General features: G+C 40.0%; 1 protein-coding gene across 2 annotated transcripts in view; it reads left to right on the forward strand.

The window, feature by feature from the left end:
* MOXD1 (monooxygenase DBH like 1) overlaps positions 1-25,767 on the forward strand; it is a 93,108-nt gene that overhangs the window by 44,508 nt on the left and 22,833 nt on the right. For both annotated transcript variants that reach the window (XM_039531557.1, XM_039531558.1), the window contains exons 5-9: positions 7,099-7,278; positions 10,489-10,591; positions 14,790-14,956; positions 16,779-16,970; positions 22,122-22,181. In XM_039531557.1, coding sequence (XP_039387491.1) covers positions 7,099-7,278; positions 10,489-10,591; positions 14,790-14,956; positions 16,779-16,970; positions 22,122-22,181 — 702 coding nt within the window. The remainder of the gene's footprint in view (positions 1-7,098; positions 7,279-10,488; positions 10,592-14,789; positions 14,957-16,778; positions 16,971-22,121; positions 22,182-25,767) is intronic.

Here is a 25,767-nt window from a genome sequence, read left to right on the forward strand (position 1 = left end):
TTAAAGCCCAATTTTTGGTTGAAAAAAGTTTCAACAAAAATATCTTCAATCAACTCTAATGAGAAAACATGGACCTTACCTTGAGGAGCTTATCATCTAAATTGGACAGGCAGATCAACAGATAATGGAAAAAATATTGTTGATATATGGGAAGGTAAAAGTAAACAAGAAGGTAATACTACATGTCAAAAGCAAGAGGAGAGCAAAACATCTGTATGTCTGTCATTGAAACTGTCTGGTGAAAATTAGCCAGAGCTCATTTTCAAAAAGCATTCATAGGTTTGGTGAACCTAATTAGATAAAATAACTATCCTAAACCATCCTGAACACCAACCATCAGTACACAAAATCTCATGTCACTTTTTCTAATCAATTTTTTCAGACCGTAGAATAGTATTCTGTACCGCTGAGCTGAGCACTACGGGCAGCTGATGGTACCACATTCAAATGACTGTACCTATCCACTGCATAGCTTTTGTGTAAGGCCATAGCCTTGCTAAGTGGCATTTGCCATGGAGAGTACATCCTCCTATAGTGACTTGCTAGCAGTGGAGCACTCACAGGAGGTTCTGGGTACCACATGGTTTAATGAGATATGGGTGATTTATACAGCCACGTACTCCATGGAGTAATGGGTCTCTTCTCAGTCTTGATGCTGTGGAGGGACAGTTACTCCAGGGAAGGACCTGGATTCATTTTTCTGCATTGAAGCACTGCTGTACACACTTGCACTATGGTGCCTGGTTCATAAGACACAGTACACACCTACTCTGTGCAAGTGTGGCAGGGTGCTGGTTAGGGGCAGCTCTAGGTATTTTGCTGCCCCAAGCACGGCAGGCAGGCTGCCTTCGGCAGGTCCCCAGTCTCGCGGATTCAGCGGCACGCCTGCGGGAGGTCCGCTGAAGCCGCGGGACCAGCGGATCCTCCGCAGGCATGCCGCCGAAGGCAACCTGCCTGCCGCCCTCGTGGCTTGCCACCCCAGGCACGCGCTTGGCGTGCTAGTGCCTGGAGCCGCCCCTGGTGCTGGTTGAGAAGCCCTTCATCAGCTCCTGCCACTCCAGCCCCAATTAAGGGAAATAGATTGGGGCTGGGTGAATAGCCCTGTGCCTGCTGGGTAACTGGTCACACCTGCCAGTTTTATTAGCCCAGAGCTATAAAGGCTGGGAGGAAGCCAGAGAGAGAAAGAGGGGAAGGTAAAGAGAAAGGTCAGGCATAGAAGGAGGTGAGAGTTACCGGTGTGAACTGATGGTGGGAAACTTTTAGAGAATAGAGAGCATGGGTGTTGCACCAGACTGAAGTGTTCCTGACTCATTGAGGAGGGAGGTGCAGGGGTTGATTACCCAGGGATGCAGTATGCACCTTGTTACAGCAAGAAAAGCCCCTTTTTGCAGCCTGCATTGTGAAGATCACTTGCTTCACTGCCGGGAGTGTGGAGGTGCTTTTGTATCTGGCTAATGAATGTGGCATCCCATGCGAGCCTGGTGCTTTAGCAATACTACTACTGCACTACTACATTTTAGGAATTTCTGATCTATAAACAGGTACAGAATTGGGCCAGAAGTGACTACAGAAATATGCAATAATCACAACTGCATTTTATTTGAAGGATTTAAAACATAAAAATTAAATGGAAACCGGCTTTTGAATCTGAACAAATGAATAGACTAGCTTTAGTTTTTGTTGATGTTGTTTTCATTTTAGTGGAACAAAAACCACTGGAACAAAAACCAAAACTGATTGGCATTTATTTACACAACAAAGAAATCCAAAAATTGTTTTGCTAAATTTGGTTGACCAGATTTGCTAGTGAGATATTTCTGAGGTGGAGGCTGGGATACAGTTTGCTGGCTTGGATCATTTGGAGAAACAGCCATTAATAACAAGCTACAGCTGTAACTTCAAGGAAGCAAAGCAAACAAAAAGAGATGGAAAATAGTTATAAACAAGAGTAAGCTTTCTGATGAGATTTCTTCCTAGCAGGAGTCCTGACATCTTGGCACATTAGATTAGATTAATTTGAAATTTCATCCCGTTTAATGTTAATCCCATCCCAGTACCTTGAAGCTGGTTTGCAACAGAGTTGAATGCAAAACCCTTGTTAATAATGCTATGTTAAAAAAAAAATCAAGATATATAAAGAAAAACAGTATGGTTGTGTTTGTGTAAGAGGTGAATGAATAATATGCAAAAGAGAACAAGAATTTACCTGAATAATTATTGGGCACTGATGAGTGGAAAATCAAAGGCCAGATTCTGGTTTCATTTATTCCTTTGTAAACATGGAGTCACTCCATTTACTTTAATTAAGTTACTGTGGATTTACACAGGTCTGATTGAGAGCAGAATCTGGCCCAAAATTCTAGTTTGATATTACACTGACAGTTCTTTGGAGTTAGACTTGTGGCCATTGCTAAGAGGATACATTATGATGAAAGATGGTATAAAGGAGTGTAATGGCTCCCAAGTTAAAGAAGTTTGCTACTAGAGGAGGTTTCTAAGGGGTTTGAAGTGAATTATTAAATCCTGTAACAAAGATGGACTTTCACAAAGTTTAGATGTATGGCTGTGTGAACACTTAAAAAACCTTAATTTACCCAATCAAGGCAGGTCATGCAGGTCAAACATCATAATCCAACTATTTAGAGTAAAAAAAAAAGTCGTGTTCTTGCTTTGCCCTGGACAGTCACTTGAAAAACTGTAATCTTTAAGGCTTGATCATCCCACAAAGGAAGAGAAAATCCTTCCCCCCCCCCCCCCCCCATATAAAACAAAATTTGCTACAAACAGTTATCAGGAAGTTTTAGTGAAATGTTGAAAATGTGAGATTCATAAAAGATACCTTGTGGCATGTAAAGAGATCGCCACTAAAACATCTTTTTGAAGCTTAATAAATGTAAATAGACTGACATGTACTGTATATTTTTCTGAAGATGTATTGATTTACAGTCGTACCTGGCATAAATCCATTCCAGAGCCTTAAACTCTCCATGGTTTATTGTAGAAAAAAATCAAAACAATTGAAAAACCACTGCAATGTTAAATAATATTTGTAATAGATGGTAAAAACAAGCACTTAATTGTGTATATATACTTACTATTGTACAAAGTTAACGATTTTTTGAAAATCTCCTTCTTTTGTGTGTGTGTGTGGGGGGGTTATATATCCCTCCAGTGAAAGGAATTCCTTCCATTTCATCTCATTCCCAAACTTTCATGCTACAGAGGGAGTAGTGTAAAAAGGAAGTGAGCAAGAACTAGTGGCAGCAATAAGGAAGTGGCAATTGATTTTTTTTTTTTAGTTCTTGTGAAAAGTAGGAGCAATTAGGGACTTTTAAAATACTTTTTACACTCCTAAGGGTTTTAGGCATTTTGATTTGGGGTAGATGTGGGGCTCTCATTCCCCAGTCCATTGGTGGTAGCCTGGTAGGGTATGTGAAGCAGAAAATTCCTCTGCCTTGGGGGAGAGAACTGACTGACATGCTCTGATAGTACAATATCTCCTGTGGGCTTATTCATGACACAGTTTACAGATCAACTCTGACAGCTACTTCTCACTTGCATTTCAGCAACCGCTAAAATATCACAGATAAACAACTAAAGAATTAGGCAAAGTGGGGATGGTAACATTGTTGGTAACTATAAATGAATTCCCTCTCCATCTTGTCTTTCTCTTTCAATAATAGTGACTGATGGATGGCCAAATCTTGCTACAAGAATTGGGTAAAAATCAGCAAGGAAAGGTGAAGGAACCAAATAGCCAAGTCAAGAGTTGTGCCTAAAATGTTACAAATAAATGCCCGGAGTCTCATTTATGCTACAGTCCCTTCACGTGGCTCTGGCAGTACATATGTACCAGGAAGTGGGAAATAAATGCAATTTTAAGGCTCAATTACACTGTGAAAGTAAAGTGTAAAGGGACTTTTGTGTAAATGAAAATCAGATCTAAAATGAATCAGTGACATAGGTCTGCAAAGATTGTTTAGTCAACACAGAATATGCCTGACTTTTCATAAGTTTTCCCAGGACTTTACTCTCCTACCCAAATTTACTATGACAAATTAAAATCCTTTTTTCCTAATTATTCCAAAGTTTGGCTTCCTCCTGTCTCCTATTCACCATAATGAATTAGTAACCTTCGACACTCATGAGCATAACACTTTTGCTGGAATAGTTGGTTTGTTTCTGTGACTGGTGTTTTGTAAAGGTAGAACTGAACCTAAGTAGCTTAGTTTCAGGTTCCTTGGCTTTTGGATTAAAAGGCATAGAACCAAATTTTAACTTTACACTTTAAAAAGTTCAAATAATTGGGAAATCAGAATTTATAAATTAATTGGCCCAAAGATTCAAATTTGGGTGCCTAAAATGAGGCAGTATAGTCCATTTTTAGTCATTAAATAAATATGGCCCCAATTTCAAAGGTGCTGAGCACCAAAGTTAACACTGATGTTCATGGGAGCTGCAGGTACTCACAAGGCCATTCTTATTTAGGTGCCTAATTATGGCTTCAGCTGCCTAACTTTATGTACCTACTATAGCAAAGCACTTAAGGTGCTTAAACTTTAAACGTGTGGGATTATTTACATGCTTAAATGCTTTGCTGGATTTGGGGCCCAAATTTGAAAATTTTGGTCATCAGTGTTTGTGTCCTATGTCTCCATCATTGACTTTAAAAAAATAAGGATGAGCATGAGGTGGATGTCATTTATTTATCTAAATTGTAGTAAGAAAAGCATATAATTATCATTGCACCGACACTTTCAACAATGTACAGTATATTCACAATTCTGTCTGAAGAGTATAAAACCTCTCACAAAATGCGCTGCAGAAACACAACTGAAGGATTTGTAAATTGTTTTTAAAAGACTTGAAATAAAGCTCAAAGAAAGCTGAACCAAAAATATTTATTTGAAATAATGTTATTGTTTAGATAACAAGATGTCAATGACAGGATGTGGATTTCTAACTTTAGTGATGTCCTATTGCTTTGAAGAGAAATAGTTTTTGAAGTAGGGAGCGTAAGCACAGCTGGTGCTGGGGTCCTGCAGCAGCAGGCGGACGTATCACATGTTTGGACAAGTACCCTTATTTCCATGGCATATACAGAGAAAACATTTCCCATAACCTTTTCACTGAATCCATTCATATTTTACATAGAGATTCTGAATGCTGGGGGCATCTACTCCTACGTAACTTCTGGGTTTTGCTCTTCTTGACAGATATGCAGGTACTCTGCATGGAGCTAGGTTGAGGAAACATCAGGTTGAGATGGAATTCTCATAATGGAATCATCATTAGTCCTGGAAAGATAATGGTGGAAATCTCATCACTGTGGGAAAACTGCTTGCATTACTGTAGCTCCTTTTCCAATAAATACATTTTGTATTTGTATAGTGGTTTGGGGAAGTGGCAAAGTGGAGGAAAATGGGGAAAATAATGCAGAAGATGCTTCCACGCCAGGAAGACTTTAAGATTTGCCATCAGTAGTAAACTCTGATACACTACCTGAAGATCTGGTGTAAATCAGTATAGTGCCATTGACTTCAATAGAACTATGCTAATTTACATCAACTGGGGACTTGGCTTTGGTGTGTGCAGACTCTGTGTGGCCTGGTTTGTATGCATTCATTTCAATAGTTTGAAAAAGGTCCAGTGACATAAATTTCTGGAGACTGGTAATTTACTCCCAATATTTTAACAAGAGGCTCTGACAAAGTGTTCTCACCAGTTATGAGCAGGGGCGGCTCCAGGCCCCAGCATACCAAGCGCGTGCTTGGGGCGGCATGCCGGAGGGGATGCTCTGCCGGTCGCCGGGAGGGTGGCAGGCGGCTCCGGTGGACCTCCCGCAGGCGTGCCTGTGGAGGGTCCGCTGGTCCCGTGGCTTCGGTGGAGCATCCGCAGGCACGCCTGCGGGAGGTCCACCGGAGTCGCGGGACCAGCGGACCCTCCGCAGGCATGTCTGCGGGAGGTCCACTGGAGCCATGGGACCGGCGACTGGCAGAGCGCCCCCCCGCGGCATGCTGCCATGCTTGGGGCGGCGAAATGGCTAGAGCCGCCCCTGGTTATGAGCCAGCTGTAACAGGGAAGGTGAAATTGCAAGGTGAAATTGCAGGACTTGGGAATGTGTTCACTTGTTTTCTTATTTAAAAAAAAAAGTATTCTCATAACATTAAAAGGAGACAATACTACTAGGCAAACAAACATATTAAGCACTACATGCCAGAAGTGATTATATTTTTGCCCCTTAAATATATATGCAGTATATTGATAGCATAGCACAGGGCTTCTCTTGTGTAATTTGAAAAAAGGCTTGGATGGAGTGGGGTGCAGACCTTGAAAGGGTAGTGAGGGGGAGGTTCTCTCCCTTTGAATATTTTTGGATAGCCTGACTTTTAGTGGAATCTGATCTATTCAAAAAGCAAAAAAATTTGCTCTTCAGAAACATTCATGTTTGCCCCAAGGATGTCATCTCTGACAGGGATGATTTAGTAGCACCCAGATAGAGGAAGAGCTCCATTAGACAGCAGTGAAATCACTCCAGCCTTCTTTTAAGTTCAGTGGCAGAATTTTAACCAGGGGCTCCCAGGCACTCCTGAGAACCCTCCAGCACATCACTCCAGCAAACATACTACAGCATCTATTCTTTGATGGGTGACTTCATGTAAAACATTCTGGGTAACATAGTTTGTCAAATTAATTCTGTTTCCTTACAAATGCCATGGTAACTGGAAAGTGTCTGTTTACACACTGAAAGAGGTTGGGTTTATTTCATGGTAATCAGCTTTCAGACTCTCACTCTAGAAGTATGCAAATTATGGAAGATTCTGTATCAAAACTGACCAAACATGGGTCTAGTGTCCCATGGATACTGTTGAGCAATAATGTTCTTTATCCTACCAGCAGTGCCTCTTGGAGTTGCACAGCACTGAAGTAGCTCTTCAAACACTATAACCAGGCTATATTTTATGACAAAGCCTTCTCCATTAAAATAAGAACTCTCCATATTTTTGGATGCAGTCTACATATCTATATTAGTTGTTTTCTATGACTTAAAATGATTCCATCCACGATGTCATCTTTTTTGTGTGTGTGTGTTAACAGGTCGAACCATTGATACAGAAGGGCCATGGGAATCTGGTGCACCATATCCTACTTTATCAGTGTAGCAGCAGTTTGAATGACAGTGTGTTGGACTACGGCCATGAATGCTACCACCCCAACATGCCAGATTCTTTTCTCACATGTGAGACAGTCATTTTTGCTTGGGCCATTGGAGGAGAGGTAGGATGAATGGTTACCTGGGATGATTTATCAATAAAGCTTTAAAGGGATGTGCGTCACAGACACAGTGAAGGTTTTTCCATACTGCCAATTAGTAAATTGGATTTCATGCTACAGAATTTTGGTCACTAGGACTTTTACCATATTTGAAAACTGAGTGAGATTATGTTCTACCATTACACACCTGCACAGTGGTGTCATAGGGAGTGAGAACTTGTGCTCTCCCCTTACATGCAGTGCAGCCTTGGCACTCAAGGATGTGCAGGGGCTTTGCCTTAAATGCCACCTCCAGGAAGCAACTGATAGAGAGTGGGGATTAGGTGGAGTCATGGCTCTCTCTTGGGAGCAGCTGTTGGGAGAGTGGGGATGGGGAGCAGGCGGAAACATGGCTCTGTCATTGTCATTAAGTGATTGTTGTAAACAACACCCTCCACAACAAAACATGAGCCCCTGGGTTCTTATTTTGATAGCCAAGATGTAAATACAGTTTTTCAGGAAGAAGTTACGTATTATTTTAGCTGGTCACTTAGGCCTAAAACTACAAAGGTACTTAGGATCCTCCTTACCTAGAGCGCTGGCTTTTGTGGAGTCCATTCTTACTCGCCTATCTCTCCCCATGCATTGGATAGGGAGCATAAGCACCTAACTCAGGCTTTGTGGATTGCAGTGCATTCCAGTGATTTTTTAGGTACTCAGAAAGTTAGGTGTTGCAATGCTCAGTGTCAGAAGGCCTAAGTCCCTGTGTGGATCCAAGCCTTAAGCTCTTTTCTTTAAAGCATATATAGCCACAATAGCTAAGTGTCTCACCATACAATGTTACATTTTATGGACCTTTTCTGTATAAAACCTTATAGGGATATTAAGCACCAAGTTAAAAGTAGTGAAAATAATGTAGAAAGTGCCGACGCTTGTGGAAAAAATGACTTGGCAATGTCCGCTTTGCCATATCAGACTGCCCCATCTAATCTGGAATCCTGCCTCCAGCAATGGCCACCACCTCGTGCTTCAGAAGAAGATGGAAAAAACCAAACAGACTATAGTTAGTGATGAAAACTAGGTAAGGACAGGAGGGTTCTCATTTCACACTGGCACAGATCCTTGTGTGCATTGCTGTTACTTTGCACCAGATGGCAGGTATAATTTGGCAGTAATTCTGGTATAGCCAGACCAGGGAGTATCACCCCCAAGGAGAGGGTGATCCTGCACTAGTGTAAAGCCAAGAGAGGGGCTTATATGCCACACACCTTTCCTGCTGCAAGCACACTGGTCATGTTTAGTCTTGAGAAAAAAGAAGGAAGGGACACCTGTACCATTCTTCAGATATGTTAAGGGCTGTTCTAAAGAGGATAGTGATCAGGTGTTCTCCATGTCCACTGAAGGTAGGACAAGAAGTAATTGGCTTAATCTGCAGCAAGGAAGGTTAGTTAAGTACTGGCATAGGCTTCCAAAGGAGGTTATGGAATCCCCATCATTGGAGGTTTTTGGACAAACACCTGTCAGGAATAGTCTACGTTTACCTGGTTCTGCCTCAGAGCAGGGGGCTGGACTTGGTGACCTATAATGCCTGTGGAAATTGGCTGTGACTTTTCAGCTTGGAAAAGAGATGACTAAGAGGGGGATATGACAGAGGTCTATAAAATCTTGACTGGTGTGGAGAAAGTGACTGAGGAAATGTAATTTACTCCTTTACCTAACCCAAGAATGAGGGGTCACCCAATGAAATTAATAGGCAGCAGGTTTAAAACAAACATAAGGAAGTACTTCTTCACACAATGCACAACCTGTGGAACTGCTTGCCAGGGGATGTTGTGAAGGCCAAAACTATAACAGGATTCAGAAAAGAACTAGATAAGTTAATGGAGGATACGTTCACCAATGGCTATTAGCCAGGCTGCATATAGATGCAACACCATACTCTGAGTGTCCCTAGCCTCTGTTGGCCAGAAGCTGGGAGTGAATGATGGGGGATGGATTACTTGAGGATTGCCTGTTCTGTTCATTCTCTCTGGGGCACCTGGAATTGGCCACTATTGGAAGATAGGATACTGGGCTAGATGGACCATTAGTCTGACCCAGTATGATCGTTCATTTGTTCTTATGACTATGGGAAAGATGACACAATCCTGATGGCATGCCAATCCTAGGCTATGTTTTCAGCCCCTTGCAAATGTTAAAGTTAGGGCAGTCCTAATGGTACTGTCACACTGCAGCTGGAACTTCCAAGCACAGTCTAGCATCGGAATCAGGGCAGTTCAATGGACAACTTTAGGCCACTTTTGCACATCACTCCTGACATGTACTTTGTGCATTTTGGCCATAACTCTACACTCTAGCCTCATATTTGTAACTTTCCTTTACCTTGGTTCAAGTGAAGTAAGAAGCCCATATAAATAAAATCTGGTTTAACAAAGTTTATCCCAGTCTTTGCAAGGATAATCCTGTTGTTAATGCACTGGAGTAGGAAAGGGAAGATCTGGGTTCTATTCTGGCTTTGTCACTGAACCCCTTAGTGCCTCAATTTCCTCATATGCAACATAAGGATGATAATATAGAAGTGTTGTGAGGTTTAATTCATTTATGTAAACCACTAGAGTGCTGGGATCCTAGAATACAAAGTGCAAAAATACTATTTGTGTACGGGAAACAGTGTAACTTGGTTTCCGACAGGTCTGAAGTTTGATAAATGACCTCTTCTAGTAGATATAGGATCACTTTTGAGGCTCAAATAATTTTACTGAGAATGCAACAGTTTGTCTAAGAACAGTCTAAACTCATATAACCAGCATATTATCTGGAAATTGTTGCTTTTAAAAATTAGGAACATTTTTACTTTAGATTCAAATGTTCATAAAAAAATATTTTCCAACTAACCCGCTTGATGATGCAATACTGACACTTTTTAATTTCCTTTTGCAGCTCAGTCAACAAATGTAGGATGAATATCCTGTTAGCGAGCAGCAGAGTTGAATATTTTATATAGGTTTAGTGGTTTGGTTTATGCATTCATTATTATTTAATGGGATATATCATTCCATAATGCCATGTTCAGTAAGTTTTAAAAAGAATTGTTGTTTGTCCATAGTTCACATAATTCTTATTTACATTGTTATATCACTGTTTTAAAATCAGTAGGTATATTGATCAAAACAAAACTGACATGTGGTCAGGACAGGAACCCTATTAACCAGATGTGCATGTTTCAAATTACAGGCCTTTACATATCCTCCTCATGTTGGTTTATCCATTGGCACACCAACAGACCCTCAGTATGTGCTTATGGAAGTCCATTATGACAATCCATCATATCTAGAAGGTATGTTCATTCATCCTAACCATAATATTCAGGATTTCAGAAAGTACTGCATGCTGATGCATCTCATCCTTTCACCAGAACAGGTGAACCAAATTAACAGCAAAATAGAAGTCCATTTTCCTCTGATATTGTCCCTATTCAATATCAGATCCAATCCTTCATTCCTTGCACACCAGAAGACTCGATTGAAATTAATGGAAGTTTTGGATGCACAAAGAATTCTAGATCAGGCCCATCATGAGCAATGAATAACTGTTTTATCACTAAATACTTCATATTGTGTCTGTTTGTATCCTGTTCCTTACATTGATAAGTTTTAGCCCTTCTGAAAGATGACTAGCATTAATTAGCTTGCATCAAGTGACCTTGAAGCATACATAATGTAAAAACAAACAAAATTTTAGTAAAAAGAATGAGGAATACTTGTGGCACCTTAGAGACTAATAAATTTATTTGAGCATAAGCTTAATACGGCTACCACTCTGAAAAAAATTCAGTAGAGGAATCAGGGAACAAGATTAAACAAAGAATAAATAAGCTACCACAATTGAGGGCAGTTTCTGAAAACTGATTACTCAGGATGCTAGACAAATCACAGATTAAAGGATTCATATCTTGAAAGATTTACTCTCCTTTTGTAATATTATTTTTTGTATTTTTATCAACAAGTTGAAGAAAGTTACTCAAGTTAAATAGAAGCAAAGGGAATTTTTGCTGTGAAACCGGAGACATCCCAGAATAATCTAAGGCATTTCAAAGCTAACTTCTTAAAAAAGAGTAGTAATTCATTTTGGATCTTAAACAAATATGTGCTGAGTTACCTGAAAATTTACTGTTATCTGGCAAAATGCTTATTGGGTAAAATGTACCACAGGCCCTTTTAATTCTTACTTTTGATGAATCTATCATCATTAGTAAACTCATGTCCACATTAAATCCTCTGCTCATAGCTTAAGAGACCCTATCTCTCTCCTATTTTTGTATTAATATAATCAAGTCCACCTAAAATACATTTATTTAATTGAGCACTTTCTCCATTCTGCAAACCTCTATAAGTTTCTCCGATATTGTCAAAACCAGTTTGCATTGAATACAAGAGTCCCCATTAATATCACTGACATTTAATGATTTTCCATGAAATATCAGCTGAAAATCAGAGATTTCAGGCTCCAAGAAGAGCACTTAATTATCCTCACAGAACCATTGTTTTGTTTTAATTAACCACATTGTATAATTTTATGGTTTTATTCTAAATGACTTGTTAACAAAAAATAATAATAATAATAATAATGAAGGACATGGGCAGACTGGAATGATGATTTAACTTTGGAAGCCATGGGAAGGATTTTGCCTCCTGCTCTGGCCCTCATATGTTGCCATAAACAGCCAGCAAGGGACAAAGGAAAATGTGCCCAGTGGGGGCACAGTATGGATACCACCAAGGGTGGCCCTTTGCTGCCACCCCCCACTCTCCATCACTACTGCATGCCCTGCTGCTTGAGGCATGCAAAGAGCAAAGGGGTGAGGACCTATAGTGCAGGATGCTATGGGAAGGATGCTGTCAATTATTAGAACAACTCCTGGCTACTGGACCAGACTAGAATCTTGAGGCCACAGAGTTGTCTATACTATATCTTCTGTGCGGTTCTTGCTGGCGTTGCAGAACAGACTCTTAGCCAATGCCTCCACTGAGTGATTGAAGGTAACATTTTTAAAAATGATGTAGGAGCCTAAGAATAATTGACTTACTTACACTCCTAAGTGCCCAAACCACTTTTAAAAATGGGACTCCTAAGGAGGGTTGCCAACTTTGGTTGGCTGAATTCCTGGAGCTTTCATCACATGATATTATCTTTAATGAAAGATTAGTCTTTAATTCCTGGAGACTCCAGGACAATCCTGGAGGGTTGGCAAATCTAATAAGTCACTGGCAATTGTGTAAATTTTACCCTTAATTTTTGTGTTGAGAAAGGTTTTGTTTGAAAATCTCATTGGAAACTCTCAGATATTGCCAGAAAATGTTACATCATTTTGACGTTGACAATAAAGAGGCTTGACTGTACAAAATACCGTATTCTAGAGCAATGAGGTCATAGAAGTTAAAGCTAGAAGGGATCACCAGATCATCTATTCTGATCTCCTGCTACCACAAGCCATCAGCACCACCTATGACCTCCATGCTAAACTAAACAACCAAAATTAGTCCAAAGTATTACAGTCCACATGAGACTGTTATTTGCCACAGGCGGAGAATAGGAGGGAACAAGGTACATCAATGCCTGAGGCCCCAGCAGTGGCAGGGAAATGATTAACTGAGATATACCCAGATAATCCTGGCAAGTGACTTGCACTTCATGCTGCAGAGGAAGGCAACTTGCCCCCCTGTCCAGGTCACTGCCAATCTGACTTGGAGAGAAAATTCCTTCCCGTCCCCACATATAGCAATCAGTTAGACCCTGAGCATGTGATCAAGAACCAACCAGCTAAGCCCCTGAGAGAGAGAATGCTCAGACCCACCTCAGAGCATTGGGCCACCCTATCCAGTGTCCCATTTCCAGCCATAGCCATTTCTGATGCTTCAGAAGAAGACCAAAAAAACCCCACCCAAACCCAGAATACATTGGTGCTCCAATGAGATCATATCCTACAAGGAGCTCAGAAAAAAAAGTCAATTTAGAGTCCCAAGTACTACAAGTATTAAAAATCAATATGTTGCTGGCTCTCTTGTCACCTCTGAAGAGGTTGTAAGTCATGCACTGTACTGTAGATCAACAATAGTAACTGGTCATGTATAGCATAAAAATGGAGAAATCAGGACATATCTTACATTCAGTTTGCCAACTCAAACATGTAAAAATAATTACAAATAATTACACAGTTTAGATCTTGCATACTTTGGTGAATGAGCACTTTAGAAAAACTATTGGTAGACAGGGAAAGATCTGTCTTAACATATCCAGCTAATACTATTGTATTGACGTAATATATGGTTGCAGGCATCATGTTTGTTATGTTTCTTAGAACTGTACAAGTCACTGGACAGTTTCTTGCCTTCTTTGACATTCTTGTTAATTTACTTGCATTTTTAATTTTATAAGGCAAATATTTTAAAAGAGGGGAGAAATCAAAGAAGGAAGTGACAGAAATTATCATAAAAAATTAACACATAAGGAAGGTCATATTCTTTTATATTATATCCTGTCTAATAAGAATACCTAATACAAAGAGACATAATCAGAGGCACTAAATTGACTTTTGACTGGAATGAATTGTGACAAGGTAAATAAATACATAAACGTGACTATACATTTTGATGTATGAAATGGTCTTGGACAAATATCAATTTGACTCTTAGAAATTGTCAGTCTTTATACATAAGGTTTAGCTTCCTTCAGTGACTTCATATTAATGTAGACATGTTCCAGGCTAGAAAAACGACATGTTCCTAGCACTTCCACAGGAAGCTCAACACACATAGTACATTCACTACCACAAACAATGGTGTGCACAGAGTGTAGTGAAAATCTAGAGATGTCCCTGATTGTAGCACCAAAAAATCCTTATCTAGTTCTCCCTCCTCTCTCTGAGATTTATACAGTGGATAATCACGTTCATCATTAAAGGCTTCCTGAGCTGACAGGGATCAGAGAAGCTGCAAAAGAGGCTTGCTTGGTCTCCAGAGACATGCTGCAATCTAAAAGGCTTCTTTTACAGTCAAGCCAACAGAGAGGAAATATACTACTGGTGTTATGAAGGGATAAAGAAACTTACAACTGGATGAAAATAGATGTCTATTACCTAAAAAACCCAAAATGCGTTGAGCTGCTTTTCAAATATTTTATTTTAAAATCACACGTTCTGCCTTTTGAGATTGTATTATTCACTTTCAAAGATTGCCCATAATCTACCTTTGTACCCTTCAATTTCCATGTAAACTACTAAGAGGAGTATGACAAACATTTTTCATACAGGTTAACGTGATTCAGATATCAACATACCTTATTTAACCACTTTCTTGTGAGTTACCTTTATTTATTGCTTCCCTAATTCCTGTAAAATATTTAACCCATTTCTAATTTAAAACCTCCCTTGCATGATTTTCATGTAAAAATTTATGAACAAATCTGAGAGAAACTCTGTGATTGGATTTTTTTTATCCTGATTTATAGCCACAGTTGACAATGCTCTTTTGTTGCAGGTTTGATAGATAACTCTGGACTGAGGCTATTTTATACTACAGATTTACGGAAATATGATGCTGGGGTTATTGAAGCTGGTCTTTGGGTTAGCCTCTTCCACAATATCCCACCGGGCATGCCTGAATTCATGTCAGAAGGTCACTGCACTCTGGAATGTCTGGAAGAAGTATGTGTCCTGTCTAATACTATTAGGTTTTGGTCTCCGTATTAATTTGTGATGGCATTTTTAAATTAACTTCTTGGGAAGAATAACAAATATTAGTTAAAGTCACTTGAGCAAAGGCATTTCCCTCTTACTAGACACCAAAACTTCGGATCTTTCTGGATATAAATACCTTCAAACAATAGAGTTTTTAGTATTTTTTTAAATTATGATTTTCTCTGTGCTGAGATTATTCTGTGAAGTTGACACTGTAACATTCAATATTCCAGTTGTATATATTGATACATATAATGAAGTATTATATAAAATATTAAATTATTTTATACACTTTTTAATATAATACTAGATAAAACATTTCACTCTGCAAAGCAAAGACATTATAGTATAGAAAGCTAACCACGAAGACTTGTGGAAAGAAGTTAACTAAGATCTATGCAAAAGCTAAAGGTTCTATGTATTGAAGTCACAGTCTGAAAAATGGTGTTAGATTGATCAATGAAGACTGGTTAAGATACTGGTACTGAGGTTTTGCTGTGTGTCCCAAAGTATTAAATTGTACAGTCTCAGTTTCATTAAAAGATCTTTAATGTAGTTTTGAGGAGAGGATTCTGTTCCACTTTGTGTTATTGAGATATGGTATGAAACCAGTGATTAAGGTACTAAATAATACTCTCATTGATATTTTGTCCTATCTAGAGTTGAGACAAGTTTGAATGTATAGTTAATTTAAGCTATGGTTTGGGTTTAAGGCCAAACTAGAGCTAGGATTTGGGTGTGCAACTGACAGTACCGAGATGGGGGTGTTGCTGGTTGTAAACTGTAAACTGGTTGAAAACTGCAACTTTAAGTGAAACAATGATAAACAAATCCAATTTTCCCATAAGATTTAATGTAAATGTGGGGAGTTAGGTTCCAAGGAAATTTTTTGGGGGCAGACAAAAGGCATTATATACTGTATAGTGGTTGGGAGGTGCCCCTGGCTTACCCCTGGGGCTCAGGGCTGGGGGTGCAGGGTCTAGGAGGGAGTTATGGTGCGGGAGGGCACTCAGGGTGGGGATGCGGGGGGAGGCTCAGGGCTGGGGCAGGCAGAAGGTGCAGAGCACTTACCTGGGGCAGCTCCTGCTTGGTGCCGGGGGTGTGCAGGTGGCTCTGTGCAGCGCGGCACTGCCCCCATGGACGTGATTCTGGGAGCCGTGATTCTGGGAGCTTCGATTCTGGGAGCTTCTCTTTGGTCGGCTTTGAAGGGGAAAGCGCAGCTTCTCTCCGGCCGCTGGTTGCGCAGCTGCCCCTGCTCCTCCTGAGTCCTCCGGCCTGTGCTTGCAGGGCCGCATTCCGAAAGGGGCTTTAGAGCTGCAGGCCAGGGCCCCGGGGCCCCCTTAGCCCAGGGCCCTGCAGCCACTAAATCCCCTGCATTCCGGGTGGCCCTGCCTGCCGGGGGTGAGGGGCAGCTTCCCCGCTTGCTCCCTCCCTCCCAGAAAGTCCTAAGTGCTGCCAAACAGCTATTTGGCAGTGGGAGAAGTGCTGGGAGGGAGGGAGAAGGGAGGGGGAGGAGGCGGAGAAGAGGAACTTGTGCAATGCTCCCTTGTAAAGTCAGCCAAACGATGACGTTATAAGGGAGCATTGCACAACTTTAAACGAGCATGTTCCCTAATGGAGCAGCGATGGAACTTTGAAACAATGTTAAGCGGGAGGACGGTAAGTGAGGAGTTACTGTACTATAAACTGAGGAAACATACGGTGCATTTATATATTTAACATTCTCACTCATCTGTTTACTTTTTGTGCTTGTGATGTACTGACAGTTTTGTTGGTTTCCCTTTATCAGGCCTTGGATGCTGAGAGGCCAAGTGGGATTCATGTGTTTGCTGTTCTTCTCCATGCCCATCTTGCTGGCAGAGCCATCAGGATGCGTCATTTCCGCAAGGGTGAAGAACAGAAGCTGCTTGCTTATGATGATGAGTTTGACTTCAATTTTCAGGAGTTTCAGTATCTAAAGGAAGAAAGAACTATCTTGCCTGTATGAATCTCTTAATTCTTCCCCTTACCATAGTTTGTGAGCCACAGTGACTAATATTTTGTTCATAGTTAAGATTAATTTTGATTGTGAAATTACTTTTCTATCTTACTCACTTTCCTGCCTTTCACAAAACCACCATCACATTAGAGTTGGGAAAATACTTAAACAGTATCCCATGAATATTTACCTAAATTTTTAAATAATTTTCTTTGACCATGTTCTGATCTCTTTTGTGTTTGGTTTCTACAAACATTTGAGCAATTGAGTTTTATTGTCACAAATGTTTGTGGAAAGCACATTTTAAACTCTCATATGTGAGTGTGACAATTTTTTTGTGCATTCATCCAGTCAGGGAAAGGAAACAATACCATATGGCTTTTCTGACCAATTGTAATTAACACAACACATCTTGACTATCAAGTACTTGCAAAGAGCTGTTTATGTTCCACCTCACACACAGACAGGAAATCAGTCAACTAAGTCTTCCATTTATTTTAAATTTTTTATTTGTTGCTAAAGGGGAAAAACTTCATTACTCCATCATGCTCTGCATTGACCTTCACTGAGTAACTGAATCTCCTTGGGGCAAGAAATCATGATGTCTCATTTTCTCTGAGGCACTTAGCACACTCCTGGGCATTGTAAAATAAATAAATAATATAATACACAATTTAAAAAAATACAGAAATCTTCCACACTTTTTATTAACAAATAAATTCAATTCAATCACCATCTATTTGCAGACATTCCATGAGAAGAAAGAGTCTAAATTCATTACAGATTATTCACTCAGCTCTGGTTAGCTCCGACTGGCACCTTTTTTGGCAGTCTTGGCAGAGAGGCTATAAACTGAGGCTCGATTTTGCAGGGCTCTGAGCATTGCAGTCATGATCCAGCAAAGCAGTTCATCATGTGCTTATCTTCATGCACTGGGAGCAGTCCCATTGACTTCAATTGGATGACACATATGGGTAAAGTTAAGCACCTGTTAATTTTTTCAGAATTGGGGCCTATAACAGAAAGTGAGTTGAAAGTTACAAGAAAAGGCCACCAGAGTGACTGAATGTTTGCTTAAAACTGTCAGTCTTCCCCTCACAATCCCCTTCATCTCTCTCTCTCCTCCCCCATTCCTTTGATACTTGCCCTTCTAAAGTAAGAAACTGAAATGGGAACCTTTATCTAGCTTTCAATTCAAAGCCTGGCCACTTCTCAGGTGCAGCTGTGCTTGCAGGGGAGAGCAGTATTTTCCTTTTGAAGTCTGACTGCTAACAGTTCAGTGGGACTTCAGAAGAGAAAGCACTGCTTCCACCTCCAGAGAAGGGGTGCAGGGGTTTGGGAAGGAGAAAGTGGGGGCTGGGAGAGGATTAGAAGTTTGGATGCCTTTAAGGAAAAAGCCTGTATGCAAATTATAGAGATAAGTCCCTTTTAGTTTAAAGAATAAACAGAAATATATAGAAAAGAGACTGAAAAGCATGTTTGCTTGAGTATATTATGAGCAACTCAAAAAGAGAGGGGTAGAATGGAAGATGGAATTCAACCTTCTCTAAAGTGGCTCTGGCCTATGCCTGCTATAATATGAATCACCAGCATCTAAATTATCATAATTTGCTACCCAATAATTCCAATATTACTGCTACCACAATACATATAAATAATAATAACAATTAATAATATTGCTTATTGGCAGTATGGTAGAACAATTAATTCAAAGTATTCTCCTCAGACATTCCTATCAGTCTCTCGGTCTGTTTCTGCATGTGCTGTTCTTTGGAGTTGTGGAGTTCATACTATTTGTTCTCTGCAAGTATTAGAAGCTTATGATACATTTGAAACTAGAAGAGCTAATCACCAAACAAAGAAAGCTTTGCTGGATATTCTATAACTACCTGTACTCAAAGGGCCAGGTACTCAGCTAGTGTAAATCAGCATAGTTCCTCTGACATCAATGGAGCTTTGCCAATTTCCATTATCCAAGTCATTAATGAAAATGGTGAATAATCCTGGACCGAGGACTGACCCTTGCAGGACCCCACTAGATATATCCTCCCAGTTTAACAACAAACCATTGACAATTATTCTTTGAATAGGGTTTTTTAACCAGTTGTGTACCCACCATAAAGTAATTTCATGTAGACCACACTTCCCTAGTTTGTTTAAGGGACTGTCATGTGGCACTGTATCAAAAGTCTTACTAAAATCAAGATATGTCATGTCCACTGCTTCCCCCTTATCCACTAGGCCAAAGGAGGAAATTGGGTTGGTTTGGTATGCTTTGTTCTTGACAAATCCATTTTGGCTATTCCTTATCACCTTATTATCCTTTAGGAGCTCATAAATTGTTTGTTTAATAATTTGTACCAATATCTTTCCAAGTATCGGAGTTAGACTGACTGGTCTATAATTCCCTGGGTCCCCTTTGTTCCCCTCTTTAAAGATAGGTACTATGTTTGCCTTTTTTTAGTTTTCTGGGACCTCACTTATCCTCCAGTTCTCAATGATAATTGTCAATGGTTCTGAGATTGCTTCAGCTAGTTCCTTAAGTACCCTAAGATGAATTTCATCAGGTCCTGCAAACTTGAATACATCTAATTCATCTAAATATTCTTTAACCTGTTCTTTCCCTGTTTAGACTTGCATTCCTTCCCCCTTGCTGTTAATATTAATTGTGATAAGTATCTGATCATATTAATATTTTAGTGAAGATTGAAGCAAAATAGGCATTTAACATCTCAGCATTTTTATGTCATCAATTATTAACTCTTCTTCCCCACTATAGAAGACTTTACACTTTCCTTCATCTTTCTCTTGCTCCTAATGTATTGAAATAACCTCTTCTTATTGGCTTTTACTTCCTTTGCTAGGTGTACAACTCATTTTGAGCCTTAGCCTTTCTGATTTTGTTCCTACATACTTGTGCTGTTCTTTTGTACTCCTTCTTAGCAATTTGTCCATATTTCCACTTTTTTGTAGGATTTCTTTTTGATTTTCAGGTTATTAAAGAGCTCCTGATGGAGCCATATTGGCCTCTTACTATTCTTTCTGTCTTTTCTTCACATCAGGATAGATTGCAGTTATTGTCTTTTTGAGAAACTATCAGCTTTCCTGAACTCCTTTTTCCCTTAGATTTTCTTCCCATGAGACCTTACCTACCAGTTCTCTTGAGTTTGCTAAAGTCTGCTTTTTTGAAGTCAGTTGTCCTTGTTCTGCTACTCTCACTCTTTCCTTTCCTTAGAACCATGAAATCTATCATTTCCTGATCACTTTCACCCAAATTGCCTTCCACCTTCAGGTTTGCTACCAATTCCTCCTTGCTGGTCAGAATCAAGTCTAAAATGGCTGTCATCCTTGTTACTTCCTCTATTTTCTGGAATGCAAAGTTCTCCCCAATACAGTCCAAGAATTTATTGGCAATATTGTGTTTTGCCCTATTACTTTTCCAGCAGATGTCTGGGTAGTTAAAGTCCCCCATTACTACCAGGTCTTGTGTTTTGGATATTTCTGTTGTATAGTCTAGAAATGCCTCATCCACCTCCTCTTCCTGATTTGATGGTCTATAGCAAATCCCTACCATGACATCACCCCTATTTTTTACCCTTTACTCAGAGACCCTCTACTGGTCTGCCTCCCACCTCCTTCTGGACCTACGAAGATATATATATCTTCTTCAAAGAGTCAGAGTATAGTTAAGATGATGACTGCTCCTAGAACCAATAAGTCCACTTTATCCATTTCACAACTAATTACATAATTGTATTACAAAGCTGTAAAGGTGTACACACTATCAGAACTACATAGGCAGAGGTGGATTCCGACCTTCTGGTAGGTAATCTCCTGACCATTTCAAGAGAGATTAAATCAGCAGATAAGGGCTAAATAACTCAGCTATCTATATACAAATAAACATAAAAATCCCCAGAACTGGTGTGCTCTGAAATTCCCCAAAGTATCATATTTCTAGTTCTATCCTGTTCTCTACTTCCACTTACAGGGAAAGTTGTAGGCGTTTGTTGTTGTTTTTGTTTTTTAAATCACTAAGGCCAGAAGAGGAATTTTCTAAATCCATGATTCTATTACCCAACTCCTTCAGTTTCCCCTCCTTTTTTGGGGGGAGAGGTTATTGGCGGCTAACAAAATACTCCTTTTTTAAGTAGCAGGCCTATGTCCTGTGGCACTGAATTCTTCAGATCTTAGGACTACTTTGCAAGGGGCAGTGGCTGCAGCCACTCTGGTGCCATCTTTTTTAAGGGATAGAAAATATTTCTCAGAAAAAGCAGGCTTCCCTCTTTTTAGTAATCATTTAACAACTCGGTCAATGAATAAACAAGCACGTGAGAGTCCTGAACTCCTCTAATTAAAGGTTAGACAAGAATTGCCCAGAAGGCTAATACAAATGTGTCCAGCCAGTACTTCTGCACTCCTCATAAGTCCGGTGTTATAATTTCTGATCCATATTGCTTTGCATAGGGACATGTAGACTGCATTTGATTTGGTATAGAAGATTAGTTATTCTGTGAGCTACTGCTTTTTATTATTTAAAAACACGGTACAACAATTTAGTTGTCATGAAAATGAAGAATTAATTGAACATACTAAAGACAGAAAATGTGCAACCTTCTCCAAATAAATCTGTCAATTCATTTCAATCAGAGCTCACCACATCTCCTGCCATACCAAGCTCAGGGTTCTCTTGAGGAGAGACTGCCAATCATGGCAAACAATATGGTGCTTTTATGATAGGGAAAATCTTTTCCTTATTCACATAGGTAGTACCACAAACAAAATATCCATACTCATAGATTGTAAGGAATTTGGAACAAGAACCACATCTTCCTATGTGTGAGGGCCTTGGTTGTGACTGGAACTTTTGGGTGCTACTGAAGTACAAATAATGGACTAGATTCTCATACCTTCATTTAAGTCAATGGAGCTAGACTAATTTACACCTGCTGAGGATAATGAATTATGAATTAATTAAACCACCAAAGTTTTAGTCTGGGCTAATATACTCATCCTCTGCTCCTTCAAAAATTCAAATCTCTGGATTCCGGTGTTCTGACCATTATTTGTTAAACTTTTGCAATAGTAAATCATCACCTGAACCAAATGTTATTAAACTTCATAACTATGAACTTCTTATATTTTGTGTTTCAGGGGGATAATTTAATCACGGAATGTCGCTACAGCACTGTAGATCGAATACGTATGACATGGGTAAGGCATGGGTTGACACCGAAGGCATATTTCTTTGAAATAAATACATAAGTGATATGTTCTCATTTGGAAGCAAAAATAATTTGATATTGTGAAGAGTAAAGCATTATTAAGTGATAGCACCAAGGCTACTTATGGATTTATGCAGAGATTACTATATATCATTTAACATTCTCTAATTGTAACTGTATTGCATGCAAGTAAGGCACCAGTCTTCCCTTTGGAAGTTTGATCTTTCATGAGACAATGCTTGTTCTGGTTCTTTTTTATTCCTCATTAAAATAAGAAACAATTAACGCTCTTATTAAATCTATCCCCAGGCAAAACATCCATATATCAGCACAATTGGATGATATTTACATCCATTTGTCTCCTCCATATAATACAAAAGTGGGAAATTTGGGGGATTGGCATAATATTTCATTACTAGGTTGAGCAGTAAATATAGAATCAAAATATGCAATCCTAACTACCAAGTCTATTTAGTGCTTAAAAATATGTGCGCTCACAACTGCCTAATTAATGTGAGTCAAATTCAGGAATCCTTACTTAGTCTGTCCTCAGACAAAAAACCCATTGATTTCATCTGGATGTTTTGCCTAATAAAAAGATTGAATAGGGACTCCAAAGCCAGTGTCTGACTCATAGTAATTAGACAATTAAATGTGTATGTATGTTTAGGCACTACATAATCTTGGTAGTTAGACTGTTGTATTTTGAGTCTGTGTTTACTGCTCAACCTAAAATATCATCCTAGGCTCAAATTTGCACTATATGGAGGGGAGTGAAAGCATGCAAATACTGGCCAAGGATCTAATTCTGCAAAGACTCACTCACATGATTAATTTTACACATTGTAAATAATCCCTATTGACCTAAGCACCCGAGTAAGTCTTTGCAGGATTGGGGTCCAAATGTGGCCAATGCATGTAAAAGTGGGGAGCACCACCTAGGCAACCTTTTCCTGCAGAGCCTGTGGAAACTCCTACATGAGACTATTGTGTAGATGGGAGGGGGATTAATTTTTGAGACATGTTGGGTCATGGAGGTTGAGCTCAAAGAGCAGCTACTCCAGAGGGCATGCTGCCTTCCAAATCTAGAAGATTTTCCACCAGTGAAGGTCTCCTTGGGCTTTGTGAGTCTCATCAGAGGAGGGTCCCGGAACATAGGGTGGCAGGGAAATCATTGGCAAGATGAAGGAAGTGTGGGGCCTGGAGTTGTGCTAGAGGGGCTTAAGATCTTCAGCCTTAGGACTGAGACTACCCACAGATCCTCAGGTACCAACCTCTGACTTTTTCTGCTCCGGCACTGGCCCCTCCTTCTGAGGATAAAATAAGTGAGAAATTCCTAAAGTTGAAACCTGAGGAGCTGCATGTCTGTGTGTAGAGCAGGATAATTAGGAACCTAGTTAGGACACTCCAGACAGTACATAGATATTAGGCTATTGAATTATAGTTTACCGTTACAAATGAAATATATATATTTCAGGAGAAAGATAAGTAAACAAAAAAATGAGAATTGCATCTTTTATAAAGATGTCTTTAATTTTTGATGCATTGCCTATATCTTAGTCGAGCCATATCTACCATCCAAGCTTAGAAAACTTTAACAGTAGTAATAAGTCACTCTGTTACCTATTCCTTGGTTATGCACTCTTAACTCAGAAGGTGTTTAATAATTAAACTGTGGTCTCTGGTACTAACGTACCTTTTGTGGTGAGAAAATATATCATTAGATTGAACACTGCAATTTTATTTTGCATTCTGTTCTTCCACCCTATTATGTCATAGAGCAAGATAGTAATAATTCATACCTGGAGCTATATGAAATGGAATGCCAGTATGGAATTACGCAACTTGAATTTGTTTTAGCAAAACATGGCTTAAGGCTTTAAGATTAGGAAAAACAGAAAATGTCAAATGGAAAAATTACCAAACCATTGTTAATCTTTGTACAGAATTGAATCTGTCAGTATCTTGTTGTTTATCAGCTGTAGGCAACCAATCAGGATTAAATTATTCACGTAGGACATATTTTTATGTTTGTCTTCATGTACCAGTTTTAGGACCAGTTCTTGTTTACCTCAGTCCCAGGTGTACCTTCACTGAAGTCTGGATAGTCTTTTCCATCTCTAGCGTCTGTGATTCCATGAAATCAGTGGGAGAGCTTGCAAGCAGCATTTGACATTTAGTTATTCCAAGTAGATTTTGCTTGTTGCTGATTAGGAGATCATGGATTTAGAAAATTCCTCTTCTGGCTTTGATAGGGATTTCCTGTGTGACGTTCAACAAGTCATTTGAAGTTAGATTGTGGTGTCCCTTACATGGCTGCATGGTGGGGTGGGAGGGAATGGAAAGGGTAAGGGCTGATCAGAATTTCAGTGAATGAACTTAGGATGCACAGAGGCTACTATCAAGATGGTCCCTGCAGTAGGTCTTGGCAGAAAAAGTACAGGAGGAAGGTAGATGGAACCGGGGCTTTGCCCCTCCTTATACACTGGACAGCAGATCTGGCCGGCCAGGCTATAGGGGAGTATTTTGCAGCCATTAAAGATGTGTTGCTTGTTTGGTTTTGTACTCCTCCTGAGAAAAAAATAAAAGAAATTAAAAAAAAAATTAAAGGGGTAACACATTATTATTGTGCTCCCGGCTGCCACTTCAGTGCAACTGAGACTGAATGCCTTCTGGTGGTCCTCCTGTGTGGTACAGTTCTGAACTATCCCAAGCAGGGGTGGCTCTAGACATTTCGCCGCCCCAAGCACAGCGGCATGCCGCGGGGGGTGCTCTGCCGGTCGCCGGTCCCGCGGCTCCGGTGTCTGCGGAGGGTCCGCTGGTCCCGCAGCTTTGGTGGACCTCCCGCAGGCACGCCGGGCAGAGCACCCCCCACGGCATGCCGTCCCAAGCACGCGCTTGGCGTGCTGGGGCCTGGAGCCGCCCCTGCTCCCAAGCCAAAGCTGGGGATAAATGCCACACTTGAATTCCTGATCTCTCTGTATCTCAATTCTGTCTGTGTCTGAAAATGGGGATAATACTACTGTCCTACCTCACAGGATAGGATAGATCTTCAAATACTTGGGAGGTGCTCAGATACTACTGTAAGGGGGACCATATATATATATATATAGAGAGAGAGAGAGACTTCCAATCATTCTTTTCAAATGTAGTAATGTCTTTTAGAATGGAAGTACTATTGAGTCCTTTATAATTTTAAGTTAGTGGTTGGATATGACAGTGCCACATGGGAGCACTTGCAGTTTGGAGCAAGTTCAAGTTGGAGTAAGCCTAAACTAAGTGCTGGCAACTTCCAAGTAAGTCTCTGGGCCAAACTCTGTGATGCAAAAGGTTACAGAAATAGTCTTCTTCGTCTTCGTCTTCTCCCATCAATCAGGGTCAGCGGCTCTTGTTCTTTGCCTCCGTGCACTCTTGTTGAGAGCCTCTTCCAAGCAGACACCAGCCTTCTTCATGTCCTACTTTAGCATCTCAACCACTTTTCTTCTAGTTCTTCCTTGTGGTCTTTGTCCCGTGACTTCTATAGCTCTTATACTCTCTGACGAACATATCCCACATATCATTGTCTCATGTGACCC

Source organism: Mauremys reevesii, linkage group 3, assembly GCF_016161935.1.
Source record: "Mauremys reevesii isolate NIE-2019 linkage group 3, ASM1616193v1, whole genome shotgun sequence".
In the NCBI taxonomy this organism is placed as follows: Eukaryota; Metazoa; Chordata; order Testudines; family Geoemydidae; genus Mauremys; species Mauremys reevesii.